The 13,706-nt window shown below is 37.3% G+C and overlaps 1 protein-coding gene across 9 annotated transcripts in view; it reads right to left on the bottom strand.

The window, feature by feature from the left end:
* DOCK10 (dedicator of cytokinesis 10) overlaps nucleotides 1-13,706 on the bottom strand; it is a 278,160-nt gene that overhangs the window by 137,898 nt on the left and 126,556 nt on the right. For all 9 annotated transcript variants that reach the window (XM_074398952.1, XM_003925467.4, XM_074398949.1 and 6 more), the window contains exon 3: nucleotides 12,776-12,865. In XM_074398952.1, the coding sequence (XP_074255053.1) occupies nucleotides 12,776-12,865 (90 nt within the window). The remainder of the gene's footprint in view (nucleotides 1-12,775; nucleotides 12,866-13,706) is intronic.

Genomic DNA, 13,706 nt, shown 5'->3' with positions numbered 1-13,706 from the left:
ACTATTATGATCCAATCATTGTTCCCATGTAAGCCATAAAAACCGGGTCATTTTTCAATGCAATTGAAATTTTACATTTAAACTTAATTTTTTTTTTATTCTTATGCGCCAAGACCTCTAACTTGTACATCTGTGTTTTACTCAATTATTGCCAAACATTTCAGAGGGATTTTTATTGTGGAGAAGGAAAAGTCAACTTAGAATTGGAACAGGTTTTCATATTCGGAAAGAAGAGTATTATTCTAGAAATTTTAGTGAACAGAAAATGAATTTCTTCAGCTTCTTAACATGAAATATGTAACCATTTTGTTTTTAGTTTTTAATAGTTTGTTTTTCCAGATATATTTTATCCTAAGTTCAGTAAATAATACATGCCCTTGAATTTATCTTAATCACTTTTTGTGTATTTATTACCTTTAGTGTTATACATTTAGTGTAAAAAAAATTGGGGTGATCCATTTTGTTCTGACTTGATAGGAATATAGTACCCACACATGAACACAAATAGGCCAAATGTAAGACAACAGATTTTAATATCTTAATTTTTCCATTAAATTTTTAAAGTCATAACATAAACATGGCTTTAAATTTATTTGTAAAAAGTAACACAAAGTGAAAAATTTCTTAACTTCCAATAAGATTTTCATCAGCAAGTCCTTCATTAGTAAATTAAGAGCCTTATTTTTCAAAAAAATAAAAATCCCAAACTCCCAAAACAAAACTAAAAGAAAACATGCACACAAATATTTTTATCTACATTAATTTAATTAAGAAAGAATGTAACTTTTTAAAAATTTTGAAGCAATGTTTGTAATTTCGTTTTCTTCTCAATATGCCCTGAGGTCACCATATAGGAGTTAGTTCTAAGATAAGAAACTCCATATTAACTGTGCTCTAGTTTATACTTAGTAAATGCACTGGAGTCATTCATTTGCTGTCCAGTATTTCAGGATCAGAAAACAACATTCATTTTGATTTAATTTATTTATACATGCAACCCATTCTCCCAAATAAACTATTAAGAGACATTCTTATTTATGGGCAAGTGTGAGTGCACATTTTCTACACATATGAAATTTGAAAGTTAGTATAAAGTACAATAAACAAAGGCATTTTGGTAAAAAGAATGGTTTCTTTGTCAACTTAAATAATACACAGTCCAAAATTAACCACAAAGCATGTAGAATTATTTTAACTATAAAAGTAAGAACGAAAATTCCCTGTGTTTTCTTGAGACAAGATAAATTTCATTCTAGTTAGACATATTTCTTTCAGTTAAAAATGAGCAACATGAAGTACTTTTAAATTATAGCCAACTCCCTCCTCTGTAATTTTCTTCACTATGTCTAGGACTCTTAAGTTGTTTAAGATCTCTTTTTCTTCCGTGAAGTCATGTGATGTGGCTTCTATCTTGAATATTCATAATTTTCTCCTGAATTAATTAAATGCCACTTGTCTGAGTCCAAATGGTGCAAAGGAAAGAGGAAGAGAAAGAGATTTCATTTCCAATCTTACACTCATCGGATCATATTGTTTTTCATGTTTACAGAATTTTGCTCTGCAATACATTAAGCAGTATTTTGGTATATAATTTAAAGATCAATATATGGCCTATGGAGCTATTTTTTAAGTTTTGTATGCATTGGGTACTCTGCCTGAAGAATTCTAATGTTTTCACTGGATTTACTCCTGAAGTGGGTTTATGCTTTGAAAGTAAAGGGACAACAATATATGAACACCTTGCTTGATAAGAAACACATCGCACTCTTCAGAGTTTAATCCATTGTAATCAGGGTGTGCTCCCCGCTTCAGAAACTGGTCTGCTAAAGACCACCAATGATCCTGAATTGCCAAATGCAGTGAGCCCCCATCTTGATTCTTCTTTGGCATTTTATGCCATTGATGCACTTTCTCTCGCTATTACCCTTATTCCTTAATTCTGAGATATGTTCCCGTCTTTCCTCTCTTCCCACTCATTTTCCTTTCCTTACACAGGGTCCTCTTTGCCTGCCCGTTAGTGAGATTGTGGCTCAGGGACCTGCCTTCCCAGCTCCGGCCCATTCTCTGGTATTCATGGGCATACTCTTCCAGGTTCGAAGCTTCAACTTTCAAATCCACAGTTAACTTCCCACACTTTCCTGTAGTCCAGACCTATGTATTTACTTTCTTCTTGGATGTCTCTCTCTGCATGTTGTCAAATGAGGTTATCCTCATTGCTTCATCCTTCACTCTCTTCTGGGAACCTTATTTAAATTAATGGCACAACCATCTAGGTAACAGCCCAAGCCATAATTATGGGAGTCATCATAAACACATTCCTCTTCTTTACTTTATTTTCAGTCCCCAATTCCTGTCAATTCTATTTCCTTAATAGGTCTTTACTGGTACCACAATCACGTAGCCATATGTTAATACAGCTCTTTGTAATCATGCACCTGGACTATTAAAATAGTCTCCTACCTGTCCAAGTTTTCTTCAGTCTTACTCCTTCCCAAGCCAACCAATTCACACTCTGGTATGCTTTTAATTGTTCCTTCTGACATGCAAACCTGATTTTGTTTGTCTTAAAGTAATACTCCAGGGGGTACTTGCCAGAGTGTGTTGTAGAAATCTGATCATAGGCCTGTTACTTCTTGCCTGATGGTATGCAGCTTGAGGGCAGGGACTGTGCTACATCCACATGGTATCATCCTCTTAGCCAATAATAAATGTTGGCTAATGAACCTTGTCTATTCTTCCATCCAATGGTTGATGCTCTTTATCACATACACTTTAGCTTTTGACACAATGTGATCTGTATTAACAGTAAATCAGAGGGAGAGGAAGTTTCTATGTAAATTTCACTCTTTGTAAAGACAGGCTAATTAACTCCACCTAACTGGATTGCAATTAGCTGATTCTTATATACCTAATTTATGCCACTGGATTAACATTTGTCCTTAGGACAAGAGAAACGATAATCTGACAATTAGGTAGGGGAATGAGGGGAGAAATTTAAGGGCCAAAAGAGTATTACACTGACATTTGTGATAAGTGTTAATTACTTCCAACTTTGAGATTAACGTTATTTATACTTATAATTTGCTGTATGAGGGTAAGTCCACAGAACTTACTGGGGCTTGTGCAGAACTGTCTTAGAATTGCATGACCTCCCTGAACACAGGTAGACATTTCCGATGCTATCAATAAGAATTAAGAATAGAGGTTTGGCCATGAAAAGAAACAACTAATTTATCTGATCTCCTGGGGGCTTTAATATTTTATTTTCCTTCATTAGAATCAGCCTGAATGAACTCAGGTTCACCTAACAGTTGATTCTGTTTTACTTGAACTAGGCTGTGTCCCTAGTGTCTGGCGATCTCCTTGGATCACATTCACATGAGCATTTCTCCGAGGTGTTTCTTAAAGATACTCGGGGAAAAATGGACAGACATTCCACATGGTCAAAACATTTTAGAAATGTGTCATTTTTCCCTCTAAGACAGTCTTGATGGATATTAGGTAATTAAAGACTGAATGTGTGTGTGTGTGTGTGTGTGTGTGTGTGTGTGTGTGTGTGTGTCGGTGTTTCTGTGTGTGTGAGACACTTAAGGAATATCCTGTAGATCTGGCCTTTTGCAGAACATTCTATACCTACATAAAGTTGGGTTCTGCCCTGATTTAAACCATGAGTTTTTCTTTCTTTTTTTTTTTTTTTCAGTGTGAATTTTCTATGGTCAGCTAGAGATTTCAACATTTACTTTGCCTTAAATCTTATTTGTATCCATCATTTAGTCTTGGATCCTGTTTTCATTTTTGTTTTTTCCTTTCTAAAATTCATTTCTGGTTTCAACTTTTCCTTGCCCCAGTAACATAATGTTATTTGGATGAAGACAGTACATAATCATAGTGTGTGTGTGCGTGTGTGTGTGTGTGTGTGTGTGTGTGTGTACATGTGTAGATATGGGTGTAGAGATAAGTATTTGCTTTTATTCCTTTTTACTTTTCTACAGACAGAGTCTCACTCTGTTGCCCAGGCTGAAGTTCAATGGCATATGCATGGCTCAATCATGCGGTCTCAAATTCCTGAGCTCAAGTCATCCTCCTGCCTTAGCCTCCTGAGTAGCTGGGACTACAGGTGTACACCATCATACCCAGCTAATTAAAAAGTTTTTTTAGAGATGGGGTCTCACTATATTGCCCAGGCAGGTCTTGAACTCCCGAGCTCCAGCAATCCTTTTGCCTTGGCTTCCCAAAGTGCTGAGATTACTGGCGTGAGCCACTGCACCAGGCCCACTTCTGTTCTTTCAATGTTGTCATACCTCCTAAATCCCCAAGGGTTTTATGCCATGACCGAAGTGAGGCTTGGATTCTCGAATTCATTACTTTCTCCTCATTTCATCATTATTCTACAACTGCAGCAGGGCTGGTTTCCAGGAATCGGAGAGGGCTTTGTTGTCAGAGTAACTTGCTACCCTGTATTTCTCTCAGCCATTCAGCTGAAGTGGTCCCTAGACCTTTGTTCCCTCTTGAGCCACTGTATTATTCTCAATTCTCTGCTCCTTCATCTCGTTTTGTTAAGAGAGACTGAACCAAGAGCTCAGTTTTAATTGGTGTGCTGAGCTTCCTTCCGACTTTATATGATCCCTTTGTGTATATTAAAATAAAAACTTTGTTAGAGAAGTTTTGCTTAGGAAGTTTGCATCCTATTTATAGATCCCTTTCATCATCCCGCTCTCCACCTCAAACCCCCTGTGGGAGTGGTGCTTATTTTATCACGGATGTGTTTAGATTTTTTTTATGATTATAGATGTTCATTCTAAGCCACTTAGGAGATTCAGATAAAGACAATGCTCTCCAGCAGTTGTTTTCCAAGTGTTTTCATACTATTGCTATGTTTATTTTCAGAATCACAGCACTAAGATTATTAATATCCCTATTTAAAGATGGAGAAACTGAGGCAGAAAGGTTAATAGTTTGCCAAAATGGAGGATACATTCCCTTGTGAGCGGTGGACTAGTGAGCATGTGGCTTAAAGAAACTTATCAAAGTATCAGATACAATCAAATGAGTAAGAACATGGAATATGAGGTCAAAAATAACAGAGCCTTAATTCTGGCAGTGTATGAACTTGGGCGAGTTCGTTATTCATCAGAGCCTGTTTTCTAGGCTGTAAAATGAGGTCATAATGCCTAGTTCACGGAGTGCTCAAAAGTTTTCAGGTATGCACAATGTCTGTATAACTACGTACTCAACCAGACCTTGATGTTAGCATGCAGCATTTTAATGGATGTGAAATAAGCCTATGATTTTGTGTGGGGAATATTTAATTTTACATTTAAGAGATAGGAGAATTAATAACAGATAAAACAGGAAAGGAAGAAGCTGTTCATTTGAGTGAACTCCCATTCAAATATGAAATCATTCAAGATTTAAAAAAGGAAAGAATGCCTAATGCCTTTCACAAGAAGCTGAGAACTGTCAAAGTAGAGAGCAGTGAGAAAAAAAAAAAAAAAAAAAAAAACCTTACATTTTTACTGAGCTAGATGTGCTGAGACTAGATTCTTGCCAATCTGTTGCCTAGCAACCATGGTATTTGCCCTTGACCCCCCACAGGGAGCCGCAGGGCAATTCAGCACAGGGTGGACCAATAATGTTGCTTAATACACTTGTAGTAGGGCAAGCAAGTGTTTCTGCAAAGCTGTATCACTGTCAATGAATTCATTTCAGTGGTAGCATAATCTAGTTTCAAAAATCCAGCCAACGTTCCTGAAAGTGTGGTCCACTGACCATATTCATCAGAGTCACCTGGGCAGAAACCACAGTGAGGCTGTGAGGGTGAAGACTGAGAGAAATATTCTTTCCAGAGGAACATAGCAATTTTACAGCAAAGCACCCTATTGGCAGTTAGGATCACCACCGTTAGGAGCCCAGGGGCGGGGCTGGTGGCAAGTGTCCAGATGCTGGATCTGTCTATTCCTGGCTGTCTAATGCTGGCTGGGCAATTTCTTAATATTTCCATGACATAGTTTCCTTGTTATTAAAAGGTGATAACGGTGATAATAACAAACATATATTTGTAATTACTACAAGTAAAGGGCTTAGAAGTGTATCTGGCCCAAAGTAAGTAGTCAATAAATGTTAGCAGCTATTAGCAATTGGGATCAAGACTTTTTGCAGTGTAATTCCCTGGGACCATTTCTTAGTCTTAGCCCAGCTCTGTGGTGACCTCTTTCTTTTTATCTGCTGTCTCCAGGCCTGACTATTCATGTTACATTATCATCATAGGATATTTCTAAGTAGGGCTTATCTTCTTTCCATCCTGTAAAGCACAGATTTCACTTTATCTCTATCCTTAAAACCAAGGACTAATACAGAGTTTTTGCAGGGTTTTTAGTACTAGTGACACAGAAAAATTATCAGGGAAGAAAATAGTTTTGTCCCAGGCTTCCTCCTTTCTTTTTTTTCTACTTTAGATCCATACAGCTGGGAAAAATATGGCAGGAAGATTCATTCATGGTGCCAAAGAGAGTCGAATGCTCTGTCCTGAGTTTTGCAACATAAAAGTTTAGCAGATATTTGGGATCTAGGGTGAAAGGCAATCTACTTGATTTCTTCTTGCAGCAGTTCTTAGAGAAGTAAGACGCTGAGGTACAAGAGAGAAAAGAAGGCTCCAAGTAGTTGAAAGGGAATTAAAGTGGGAACAAAAGTGAAGGTAAGAAATTTCCCCCTAGGAGCAATAACAAGATAAAGGCAAATTTTGTGGTCAACCTGTCCTCAGCTGAAGGTGACATTCCTAGAGAACTACAGATAGATGAAAAGATCTGGACATCTGATGTTGTGAGGTAGAAGCTCTTGAAACACAAACAAAACTGAAGGCCTCTGGGGACTCTAGAATAGTCTTTTGAAGTCTCCTGTGTTGTACGGATCCACTTACCTGCTTTTCATACCATCTTTCCCCTGGAAAAGTAGCTACACTTGAAACTTTGGTTGGATCTAGAGATTGGGGGTGGAGGTTCTGAATGGTTCCAGAATTTAGAGTTCGGGCCAATTGGGCCTACTTTGAAAACATGCTTGGCAATAAAATGGGGCAGTAGGCAGGAGCTGAAGGAGGCCGCCAGCCAAGTCCAAGGTTGTTGAAAGCCTTGGGTTCTAGATACCCAGAGCCACGAGCTAGGAACACTCGTTCATGTGAGAGCAATTGGAAACTGTTGAAAACTGGAAATATATAAATACCCTATATACCCACAATGACAGCAGGCAAAAGGACCATGAAATGAAAAGTCCCTAAATGATACATTTATATATCCATTGTAGTTGCATTAAAAACGGCTGAAAATGGACTATGTACACTGAACTTAATTGACTTCCACGAGTGACAGACAAGCTCAGCAGGTGGAATCCTAAAGCAAGACATGCATGAGAGTTTGAGTGCTCCACATGCAATCTTCATCAGCAAACTAAAACAGTAAAAATGAATCTGAAGTAGTCTTATAGGTAATTATCCAATGACTTGAAGAATTGTGTTGGATTTTTAACTTTTGGAGACAAGTTTAGGCAATAGACTTGGGTCACTTCCAATTCTGGCAGCATTTAAAAATACCTTTTTTTGTTTGTTTTTAATGGAGAAGTAGTTTTGCTCTTGAGGCTCAGGCTGGTGTGCAATGATCTTGGTATGATCCTGGCTCACCACAACCTTCGCCTCCCAGGTTCAAGCGATTCTCCTGCCTCAGCCTCCCAAGTAGCTAGGATTACAGGAATGTGCCACTACACCCAGCTAATTTTGTATTTTTAGTAGAAATGGGGTTTCACTGCATTGGTCAGGCTGGTCTCGAACTCCTGACCTCAGATAATCCATCTGCCTCGGCCTGCCAAAGTGCTGGGATTACAGGTGTGAGCTACCATTCCCAGCCTTCCATCTCTACTAAAAATCTCTACAGAAAATACATTCTAATAATTCTCTAGGATAAAAATATATCCTAGCTTTTTTTTTTCCAAAATAGCTTTTATGTGTAATATCATGATAAAAGAGAATTATGTAAATTGAAAATCGATCTATCCCCTCCCACCACAGTCCCAAACTTGTGAGGTAGCCAATGTTATCAGTTTGATGCGTGCATTCTTTTATACTTTCTCTAGTCTTATATAAATATATTTGTGTTTATACGTATAGGTTTTCTATCTTTCATGATATCATACTACAATTCTGTGACTTGCTTTTTCTCCTAACAACATATTATGGGCGTCAGGCCAGGCATGGTGGCTCACATCTGTAATCCAAGCACTCTGGGAGGCTGAGGTGGGTGGATCGTTTGGGGTCAGGAGTTTGAGACCAGCGTGGCCAACATGGTGAAACCTCATCTCTACTAAAAATACAAAAATTAGGCAGGCATGGTGGCAGGTGCCTGCAATCCCAACTACTCGGTAGGCTAAAGCAGGAAAATCGCTTGAACCCAGGAGGCAGAGGTTGCAGTAAGCAGAGTTTCTGCCCCCTGCACTCTAGCTTGGGCAGCAGAGGGAAGACTCCCTCTAAAAAAACAAAACGAAACAAAACAGTATGGGCACCACAACTAAGCTATTTAAATATATATAATTTTTTCTTTGGTGTATATTGCTACAAAATAAAAATGTGAAAAAAATTTTAGCCTCACTTTTATTAATTGATAATTCAAAATTTCCAATGCAGCATACATGTTCGTTAATTAGATCTTTATTCCCGAGTGTTTTTATATTATGTATTTGTATATTTCTATATGCTGCTTTAAATATACTTGTGAATTGCATTTCAAAAGTTACAGATGTATTTCAAACATCACGTGACAGTGTTTCTTTCATTCTATTCTCATCATTGCTAAATGATATTTATCTTAAATTATTTATCTTAAATTTTTTCTTCCCTAAAATTTTTATTTTAATTTCTATTTCTGTGACTACTGGAGAGGCTGAGCAACCTTGTAAGCCTCTTAGCCAGCTGCATTTCTTCTTTCAAACAGCTTGCCTATATCTTTTGCTCACATTTTCTTGAGTTTTTGTCTTTTTAAATTAATTTTGTAGGATTCTTTAATTTCGTGTGTATAATGAGTTATAAATGATTTTTCTAATTAAATATTTTCTTTTGACTGTGTTTACAGTACCATCAATCATATACAAAGTTTAAATTTTTATTTGGTTAAATCTGTTTTCCCTAACTTCCTAATTAAAAATGTTTCCCTACATTTTTATAGCTTTTGTTTTTAAAATTTATTCATCTGGAATTAATTTTTGTATATAATATGAGATATGAAAATTTTTTTATTCCAAAATGGATAGTTGAGTAGTATTTGTCCACTCTTTCCCAGAGAATTTGAGTGCCATCTTTACTATTTCTTAATTGTATGCACTTAAATTTGTTCTAGGTACTTTTTTGTTTCACTTGTTTATTTGTTTATTCCAGAATACAGAAAAAGATGTAGAGTGCCCCAATTTATTTATTAAAGCTATCATCTCTCTAATACCAAAGGAAAAAAAAAACCAGAGCCAAATTTCACTCAAAATGTAAATGCCAAAATTTGACATAAACTAAAAATATTTTGAAGGCAACAAGGTATTAAGGTAATAATACAACTTGAAGTAGAAAATTTATACCAGAAGTACAAGTAGGAATCCACATGACAACAGTCCATTGATTTTATTACAATGCTAAATAAAACAGAAAAGCTGTTGTATCAATAGGCTGTATGTGCATGTGATAGCAGGGCAGCCAGTCTTTATAAACACTCTACAGTTTCACAGAAAGACACCTTTTAAAACACAATAAAGAAACACCAGAAACCAACATAAAACACCATCCTTCAAAAAGCATCAAAGATACTACGGTCTCCCCCTAAATTCAAAAATAAGGCATATTGCCTGGCATTAGCATTATTATTCAACATTGTTTTAGGGATAGTAGACAGTAGAATACAATAAAAACTAAAGAAACTATATACTTAGTAGAAGAGAAGAAAATTTTAATTGTTTATGCCTATACGCCTACAAAATTAAACATGAACTATTAGGATAAGAGTTTAACAAGCTAGTTATTTATATCAGGAAATCAACAGGTCTTTAAAAAATATCAGTAATTAACAGTAAGAATAAGAAATGGAATTTTAAAATTCCACTCACATTTGTGACTAAATTATAAGGAGGAAGTCAATGAAAAAAAATGCCAAATCCTGCCTAAGTTAACACATATTGATTGCAGACCTGGTTTCGATAAGTCTGATTATCTGATATAAAAAAATTATTTTCCATTTTTTTTTAAAAAAACAGTGATGCCCTACTGTATGCTAAGACTTCCTTTAGGGCAACTCTAAACAAAATATTATAGTACTGATATCACACACTATTTTTAACAGTAACTATGAAGACAGTATTCTCATACATCCTGACGTTATCTGAGTCTGAACTTTCCCTTTTTCTGTCTTTTTAAAAGGTATTGTAATGCAATGTGAATTTTGGGGAATACATACAAAATAATGGACTTGGAAAAAAAAAGGCAGGTTAAAAAAATGGCAAACAATGATCTGAACTGAACAGTACAACAGAAAATGTGTACAGTCATATTAGTATTAATATGTACACTAATAAGGCTAGCTTATAAAATATCAACATATTAAGAGCTGAGAAAAGATACTGCTATTGTATGCAGTTTTAATGAAATCCTAGTTGCGACACGTAACTTTCTCAGGATTCAAGACTGAGCTTAGATTCCACTACTTTCAGTTTGACCGGTGCTGGGCTAAATTTTATCAACACAGTTTCTACAAGGAAAGGATAAGCATTATTTATTTATGCAGTAAACATCTGCTAAGTAGCTGCTATACACTGGCCCGATTCCCGCTCTAAAGCCACCTGGAGTCTGGTTAGAAGAAAAAGAAGCTGTTTTGTAGATCTCTTATAAACCAATAGAATGGAAGTCGATACTACACCCAGAGATGTTCTATCAGTCCCTGATATAGTTTGGATACTCGTCCCCATCCAAATCTCATGTTGAAATGTAATTCCCAGTGTTAAAAGTGTGGCCTGCTGGGAGGTGTTTGGATCATGGGGGTGAATCCCTCATGAATGACTTGGGCCATACCCTGGTGATAAATGAGCTCTAGCTCTGAGTTCACAAGATCTGGCCATTTGGCTGGGTGCAGTGGCTCATGCCTGTAATCCCAGCACTTTGGGAGGCCGAGGCTGGCGGATCACTTGAGATCACGAGTCCAACATGGTGAAACCCCATCTCTACTAAAAACACAAAAATTAGCTGGGCATGGTGGCGACCATTTGTAGTCCCAGCTACTTGGGAGGCTGAGGCAGGAGAATCACTTGAACCTGGGAGGTGGAGGTTGCAGTGAGCCGAAATCATGCCACTGCAGTCCAGCCTGGGTGACAAAGCAAGACTCTGCCTCAAAAATAAATAAATAAATGAATAAAATAAAAAATCAAAGAAGTCTGTGGCACCTCCACTCCGCTCTCTCTTGCATGCTCCTGCTTTCGCCATGGGATATGCTTGTTCCCCCTTTGCCTTCCACCATGAGAGCAAGCTTCTTGAGGCCTCCCTAGAAACCAAGCAGATGCAGCACCATGGTTCTTGGACAGCCTGCAGAAACGTGAGTGAATTAAACCTCTTTTCCTTATAAATTACCCAGTCTCAGGTGTTTCATTTTTTTTTTTTTTTTTTTTTTTTGAGACGGAGTTTCACTCTTGTTACCCAGGCTGGAGTGCATGGCATGATCTCGGCTCACCGCAACCTCCGCCTCCTGGGTTCAAGCAATTCTCCTGCCTCAGCCTCCTGAGTAGCTGGGATTACAGGCATGTACCACCATGCCCAGCTAATTTTTTGTATTTTTAGTAGAGACGGGGTTTCACCATGTTGACCAAGATGGTCTCGATCTCTTGACCTCGTGATCCACCCGCCTCGGCCTCCCAAAGTGCTGGGATTACAGGCTTGAGCCACCGCGCCCGGCCTCAGGTGTTTCTTTATAGCAATGCAATAATGGCCTAATACGGTCTCTTCAAGCTGTCCACAGGGTTTTACCATTAACTATTTCCATAGTTAGTACTTAAAAGAGATACATCTTCGAATAAGAACGCCATTATCCAAAATTCTAGTGTAGTCTGGTTGTTCTGAAAAGTCAATCCACATAAATAAAATTAAATAAAATATTTGTATTAGGAATACTTAAATATTTCTCTACTTGGGGATTTTAAATTAATCAAAAACAAAAGAAAAGAAAATCTAAAACTTGAACAATCACCAGATAATGGGAAATGATTAAAAGGAAGATGTAAAGCCCTCTAACAAGTAATGAAAGTTGAAAGACATCCACTAGGGTCGGGCACGGTGGCTCATGCCCGTAATCCCAGCACTTCGAGAAGCTGAGGTGGGAGGATCACTTGAGGTCAAGAGTTTGAGAGCAGCCTGGACAACATGGCGAAACTCCGTCTCTACTAAAAATACAGAAATTAACCAGGCATGATGGCGTATGCCTGTAATTCTAGCTACTTGAGGAGGCTGAAGCACTAATATTGCTTGAACCCAGGAGGTAGAGGGGCTGCTGTGAGCAGAGATGATGCCACTGCACTTCAGCCTGGGTGACAGAGTGAGATCCTACCTCAAAAAAAAAAAAAAAACAAAAACAAAAAAACAAAAACAAAAACACTAATTAGAATATTTCGCATTATCTCTTGAAATGAGAGGAAGACGATAATAGTAAGCTGTATTAAGAATTCCCTGGAAAAAACAAAAGCCTTATAAATAAAGCATTGGCAGCATCATGTTTACCTCCTTCACCAGTAAATTCTCTGCCTTGTGCTCTGCGTCTTCAGGTACTGTTGAGTACAACGTGCGGATATCCCAGGAGACCGTGGCTGCCTGAAATGAACAATGCAAAGAAACTGAGTCCTCCAACTTCGAAGTGTTGAGCAGACCGGCACACTGAAACCGCAAAAGGGAAGTTGTCTTAAATCTTAGCCTTTAAGGATAACAGAAGACAGAGATACTTCCGTAGTTCTTCCCAATTTAATCTCCAGGAGAGAAGATGCAGACATTTATTTGATTACCAGTCCTAGCATTTTTACAACAGTTACTGTTTTATTAGTGCAGCTCATAGTTTTAAGCTGTTTCCCCCTTTGCAGAAAACAAAAAATTGGGGCATCTGTATGTTTTCAACTTAGCTTATTTCTATTGGAATCTTTTTTATTGTTGTTGCCAAGGCTAAAATAAATTTGAAATGAAAAAGAAGACTTACAAAATCAGCCTTATTTTAACAATATTGTAAATAATCTCAAATATCAAGGGATAAATACAGTCCCTTTTAGAAGCTAGCTGTGCGAGTGCATGTGTGTGTGTGTACATATAGTCGTAGATAGGTGTGGGAAGGAAGAGTGTTTAGTAAATCTGAACCTTGAAAAAGTAGGTCGTGTTTTTGGTGTCTTTATTTTTGAAATAGTTGAAATAAGAAAACTATTTCTCAACTTCCATGCTAAATAAACAATATTCTTTTGAATATACATTAATGTATAAAGTACTTCCTAAAACAAAGCATCAAAACAGAATTTCATAGGTTATTGCCTCTTATATGTCTTCAGCTCCATGAAGCATAGGAGAATGAGATGCCTTAAAACAGCAAGTTTACACTTCCAGCCATCCACTTCCTTCAGTCTATATACCTCAGTGGTTATAGGGATGCTCAGGAGATGAGTCTGTGACATCT

Source organism: Saimiri boliviensis, chromosome 5 (genome assembly GCF_048565385.1).
Source record: "Saimiri boliviensis isolate mSaiBol1 chromosome 5, mSaiBol1.pri, whole genome shotgun sequence".
Classification (NCBI taxonomy): domain Eukaryota; kingdom Metazoa; phylum Chordata; class Mammalia; order Primates; family Cebidae; genus Saimiri; species Saimiri boliviensis.
This window is presented reverse-complemented; position numbering and strand designations above follow the sequence as displayed.